Source organism: Elephantulus edwardii, unplaced genomic scaffold (genome assembly GCF_000299155.1).
Source record: "Elephantulus edwardii isolate Elephantulus edwardi_28Jun2011 unplaced genomic scaffold, EleEdw1.0 scaffold00006, whole genome shotgun sequence".
Lineage (NCBI taxonomy): Eukaryota > Metazoa > Chordata > Mammalia > Macroscelidea > Macroscelididae > Elephantulus > Elephantulus edwardii.
Window position 1 is genome coordinate 13,339,989 of NW_006399756.1, and position 5,930 is coordinate 13,345,918.

Genomic DNA, 5,930 nt, shown 5'->3' on the forward strand with positions numbered 1-5,930 from the left:
GTCCTCTGCCCTTGAGAGGCGCAGCCCGGAACCCGGACCCTGCGCCCTGGCTGCCCAAAGTCTGCGATGCTCTGCGCTCCCTCCGACTCCCTCTCCCTCTCTCCATGAATGTGTGTGTGCGGTTTGTTCGGTTTTGTTTTGTAGGTTTTTTTTCTTCTCCCCCTTCTCGCTCTCTGCCTCCGTTTTGCTCCTTGTTGTCCGTCTCGGTGGGGTTCGGTTTGAGTTTTTAATCGTCTGAGGTCACGTCTATTTCCTCAGGGCTCGCCTGTTTGGTGGCGATTCTCCACCGGTTAATATGATGCGTCCCTTTTTTCTTTTGTTGCGAATCCGAGCCTTCTTCCTCTAGCTTCTGCCTTTTGAACTTCGTTCTTCTGTTTTGAAACCATACTTTTACCTGTCAGCAAGAAGCAGACGGGGCACGTTAGTTCCTCCGCTGCCTGGAAATAACCACTTGACCACTTTTCCCAGCCCAGGCCCTGAGCCCCAACTGCGAGGAGGCATTCCCCGGCTGCTTCCTCGGGGACCGCGCTCAGAGAGTGAGACCCCAAGAAGCTCTGCTCCCAGCCTGAGTCCTTCTAGAAGCTTCGCAGAAGACACAATGCTCTGGCACGCCTGCCCCTGCACTGTCAACCCACATCCTTTTGAAAGCAAAGATCTTGGAAAACATGAGAAGTGCCAAGAAAAAGAATGCCCCAAGTCTAAATGCGTTGCCATCAGGTTGAAACGGACTCGTGGTGACCGTACAGAGCAGGGGGACACTCCCTCAGGGTTTCTGAGACTATAAATCTTTACAGAAGCAGACCGCCTCTGCTGTCTCCTGCTCAGCAGCTGTGGGCTGGAACCCCTGACCTTTCTGAATAGCAGGCCCGGTTCCACTGGGGCTCCTTCAAAAATATAAGCAAGGGAGACTAAAAGAAATGGGTCCCTAACTCCTGCAGTGGAGACAGGAAAGACCTCTTTCGGTCACTGCAGCGCTAGGCAGGGCCCAAAGCCCTTTCTATTTTCGGAGACTTTGGCTGGCTTGGCCTAAATATAGCGCCTCCGCGGAATACGCGGGCCTGGGCGGGCGGTCTGGGGCCGCCTGGACAGCGAGCGCCAGTCTGAGACTCCCGCAGGTGAGCAGGGGAGAGCAGGGGAGATGCAGGAAGCGAGCGGGGAGGGTGCGGTGCACAGGCCTCTGGACCAAGCCAGCCTGACCTCTGAGCCCAGAAAAGCAGCTCCAAAGTGAAAGCTCTGAGAGGGAATGAAAAGCGAGAGGCTGAGGGAAAGACAGCCGGGGTGAAGGGCAGGGAGAGTCCTGCCCACCCCCTTTTAACCAGCCTCTGGATGGGCCTGGACTATGCTCCCACCCAGCTCACAACATGTGCCACTTTGGCCACTCCGGAGCTGCTCCTCGAGGTCAGGGAAGCAGGGAGATGTTCGCTGTGATTCTGGCCTCCTCCTGGAGAAGCCGGCTGAAAAGTCCCCATCCCAAAGTCCAAGAGTCACACTGCCCAAGCTTGCTCTGAGGATACTAGGGAAGGCTACGACAGAGGTGACTTCGCCCTGACGCCCCTCTCAGACAGAATTGTAGCGTGCCAGCACTACTAGCCCAGGCCAGGCCCAAGTCCCCAGGTCCCGGAAGGCCCGCTCCACACTCTGCTTTGGGCCAGCCAGCTAGGGTCTCAGCTCCCTTTTCCCCCAAAGCGCCCCATGGCCAAGTCGAGCGGGAACAAGGCTGAGTTTAATTTGCTTTGAGTTTGCTAATTGAGGGGGAGGACGGTTCATTTCTCTCCGGCGCTCGCCCAAGGCGCGCGTCCGTGCGCCGGGGGCTTGACACGCACACAATGGCTCCAGGCAGCGTGGGCAGCGAGGCGGACAAAGACCCCCGGCGCCTGGGCAATCGCGGAGCCAGCCGCCGCGCCAGGCGCCGGGCCGCGCCATGTCCTCCAGCCCCTCCTCGGGTGTGTGGGGGGAGGAACACTTTACAACAAAGGCCTCGACCTCTTTGCGCCTCCCAGAAAAAGTGTTACAGCTTAATCGGCCTGAAAATGTTACTGTTTGCGGGGAACTCTGACCCCCCCCCTCCGCGGATCTGTGTACAGTAGCGCCCACTGTAGCCGGGAGCCCCCTCCCCGCCTGGAGGCTGGCCCCGGCCCGGGACCCCGCAGAGCAGGACCGGCAGGTTCCCTGAGGCGGTCCCCCTCTCGACAGCCTCTCCTGGCTGGTACTTTGGTTTCGGGGTGCCCCTGGGACGCCTGACCTCGGCCATCTGACTCTCCGATCCCCTTAAGGGAAGTAATCCGAGCCGTCGAGGGGAGTTGAACACCCACAGCCGCTCACAGCTCTTTACGTGCTCCCCACCCTCTCTCGGTTCGCCCCCCCCCCAAAGCCAAGGCACCGGCTGATTGTCCGGGGGATACTAGGCCTGCCTGCAGGTACTCACGACTCAAACCAAAATTCTCAAAAAGTGGGGAGGTGACTAAAGAGAGAGAAGAGAAGGCACGCCCAGCCATCTGTCCGTGGGGTCGCGTAGGTTCAGCGCTTGCTGGAGCCCCACGAGTTCCAAGTGGCCGGCAGCCGGCCCCTGCCCGGTGCGGCAGGCCCTGGGCGAGCCCCGCGCGGTGCGGTGCGGCGCGGCGGTGCAGGCCGAGGTGGGGCGGCCCAGCCGGCGGCTGCGCCCCGCGCTCACCTGAGTTTCTGTGAGGCTGAGGCTGTGGGCCAGCTGCTTTCTCTCGGCGCCCACCACGTAGTGGTTCTTCTCGAAGGCGTGCTCCAGCCTCAGCAGCTGGGACGGGGAGAAGGCGGTCCGGATCCGCTTCGGCTTGCGGGCCAGCGCGTTGTGCAAAAGGAAGCTCTCCGGGCTGGTGTCGTTCCCTGCGGGGTGACAGCACAAGGCCCGTTCATGGGGGCGCTTCGGCCCGCGCCGCGCGCTTCTCCCGAGCCGGGCTCCGCGCTGCGTCCTCGCCTGGCGCGCGGCCTCGGTCCCGGGGCCACCTGTGCGAACCCACCCTGCAGTGCCCGGGAGGGCGGCGGGTGTCCCGGCCCCTGACACCGCGGGCCTCGGAGCCAGGGCAGATGGCGGCGATTCGGGCAGCTGAAGCGCCCGCGGGGCCGGGGGAATCGGACTCTGTCCAAACTCTGAAAACTTTGCCCCCGGGCGGGCGGAGAGGACGAGGGCCGCTTTCTCCAGTTTATTCGCAGACTTATTGGAAAGGGAGTGAAGTCTTACCACCTTCTGGGGAAGTGCCCTGGGACCGGGACAGAGCTGTAGCCGGTCAGAGAGCCCCCGGCTTCTGCTGTCACCGCCTCCCAGGGCCCAGCTCCGCGCTCTGTAGCCACCAAATCCGAGGTTACTGGAGGGTCGCCTGCGGGCACCGCTCAGACTGGCTGCGGGACCCGTGGGTCCTTGCCGCCCGGGCCCGGTTAGAAACCAAGAGCGAGACTGGCAAAGAGGCAAAGAGCCCCACAAACTTTGCTAGCCAAGCCCGAGAGGTGCAGCTTCCTCATTGGGGCAGAAATCGAGACACCAGAACCCCAAACAAAGAAGAACAAACCAGAGCGTGGGGCCGGTAGAGGCAGCAGACCCCGGCTACGAGGGAATCTCCCTTCTCATTAGTTTTGTGCATTAATTACGGGGGTGGCATCGACCCGAAGCTAATATTTAGCAGGAAAGCGAAGGGTTAATGCCTGGCCAGGCGCCGGGTATCGATCTGCCCGGGCTGCGCTTTCTCCGTTCCCATCGCTAAGCTAATTACACTCTGCTTTTCCTATCGTTTCAGCCGCCTTTCAGCCCCCACCGAGAGACGGTGTAAAAACATCACTTTTTATAAAGACAAGAAACAAACCAACAAAAACAAACAAACAAACAAACAAAAACCATCCAAAGAGGCCCTCCCGCCTCGCTTGGCTCCTGACTCGGTGCATTTCCTCTAAAAGAAAGAAAAACAAAACCCGTGGCCCCCCTAGTCCCGAGTAAGCTGGTCGCTGTGCGAGCGCTGAGCCCCAGAGGCGTCTGCCCCTGCGGCGCGACCGAGCTCCGAAAACTGGGAAAAATAAGTCCCAGATTTTGCTCCATAGTCGTGAGAGTCCCCTCGGCGCCCGAGGAGGGTTGGCCACTGGAGTCTGGGCCGGGCCAAACCAAGTCGAACGTGCCCAACTTGGTGGAAAGCAAACCTGGCGACCAAGCTGGGACCTCGGAGCCGGGGCCTCGGGATATCGCCGAGGAGACCAACGAGCCCGGGCCCGCGGGTTCCCGTTCCCGGACCGCACGCACTCGGGGACGACTTCGGGGCCCACGCCCATTCCTGAGGGCCAAGAGCCGCCAGGCCAGCGCCGAGGACAGGCCTCGGGTCCGGGGACAGGGGACCACGCGCCAGCCCGGTCCGGGCTTCGTCCCCGCAGGCGAGGCGGCCTCCCCAGGCCTGGCCGGCGCCTCCGAGAGGGCCCGGCCGTGCTCGCTGGGGCTGCGCGGCCCGCGACGTGGCACGTACCTTGGAAGCGGTGACCCAGGTACCGGTAGCGGTGGATGAGCCAGGGGTAGAAGGTGGACGGGTCCCGCTGCTGCGAGGCGAAGAGGGGGTGTGGCGAGTGCGACGAGGGCAGGGGGTGGGCGGCCAGCGCGTGCGGCGGCGGCACCGGGTGCACCGGCACCGCGGGGTTGGGCGGGTGCGACACCGCCTCGGCGAACACCAAGTCCGGGTTGGAGTAGACGCCCCTGCCGGCGGCGGCGGCGGCGGCAGCGGCCGAGTGGAAGCCGTTGAGGAACGGGTTGATGGGGCTGGAGTTGGCGTAGCTGAGCGCGGCGGGCCGGATGGGGTCCTCGGAGCGCGAGGCGGGCAGGGGACTGTCCTTGGCCACCAGAGATTCGATGGTGAAGCAGCGCTTGGGCGCCGGCTGGAACATGCTGCGCCGAGGAGCGGCCGCCCGGGGCTCCCGGCTCCCGGCGACCGCGGCGCTGCCTCCTTCGCGCGCGGCCCGGGGCGCACGGCGAGCCGAGCGGGGGCTTGTTTGTTTGGGGTGGGGGGAGGCAGGGAAGAAAGAAAGGGAAGGGAAGGGACGAGGAGAGGAGGGGGAGGGGACGGAGAGGCGACGCGAGGATCCCGAGAATCTTGCACCAAAGGCGCCCAACCTGGAGAGAGGGGGAGAAATCCTTCCAGAAGAATTTGCAGGCGTGGATTGGGGTAATTTTTTTTCTCTCTCTTTCTCTCTCTTTTTTTTTTTTTTTCGAGATGGCGTGGGGGATCGGAGTTAGAGGCGGGGGGGGGAGTTTCTGGGGGAGGCAAAAAAAAGTTTTCTCTCCTCTGCAAAAGGCGGGCAGGGCGCCTAAGTCCAAGGACAATCCATGGAAGTGTTCGCTTCTTCACAAGTTGTGCAAACGATTTGTTAGTTCATGAGCCTAATTAGCGCGGGGATCACATAAACAGCTTCCTCCGATGCCTGGTAAATGGCTTGATGATTGGTCGCTATTACTCGCCCCGAGGTGGAAGGGGGGGAGACTCTTTAAAGTGCGTCAGAGGGCGGCGCGCGTCCGGGAACCCGGAGGCCTGGATCGGCGCCGAGAGTGGAACGGAGTCGGCCCCGCGCTGCCGCCCCCCGCTCCCGCTCAGCGCCCGGCTCCGGCCCCCGCGCCGCCGCTGCTGCCGCTCCTCCCGCGCCGCCCTGGCTTCCTCCGGCTTTTCCTCCTCCTCCTCCTCTTCCTCCTCCCCTCTCCCCACCTCCTCTCGCTCAGCCCTAGCCTCCTCCTGCACCACTCCCTCCGGGGCACCCGGGTCCCTGCAGAGTCCCCGGGCCCGCGCTGCCTCCGCGGCGGCCCCCTAGATCCCCAGCCTGCAGCGCCCAAGCTGATGGGACAGACAGACAGACAGGCCGATGCCTCGCTCCGCGCCCCGCCCCGCTGTACCCCGGCGGCCCCGCGTCGGGGGAGCAGGGTCGCCCGCGAGCACCGAGAG

General features: G+C 63.3%; 1 protein-coding gene across 1 annotated transcript; it reads right to left on the minus strand.

Annotated features, from left to right (window-relative positions):
- Positions 1 to 226: 226 nt before the first annotated feature.
- EMX2 (empty spiracles homeobox 2) lies at positions 227 to 4,884 on the minus strand. The gene is made up of 3 exons (XM_006879905.1): positions 4,473 to 4,884; positions 2,672 to 2,856; positions 227 to 394 (listed from the first exon to the last, which is right to left on the minus strand). The coding sequence occupies exons 1-3, from the start codon at positions 4,882 to 4,884 to the stop codon at positions 227 to 229; spliced, it is 765 nt and encodes a 254-aa protein (XP_006879967.1).
- Between the last annotated feature and the right edge of the window lie 1,046 nt (positions 4,885 to 5,930).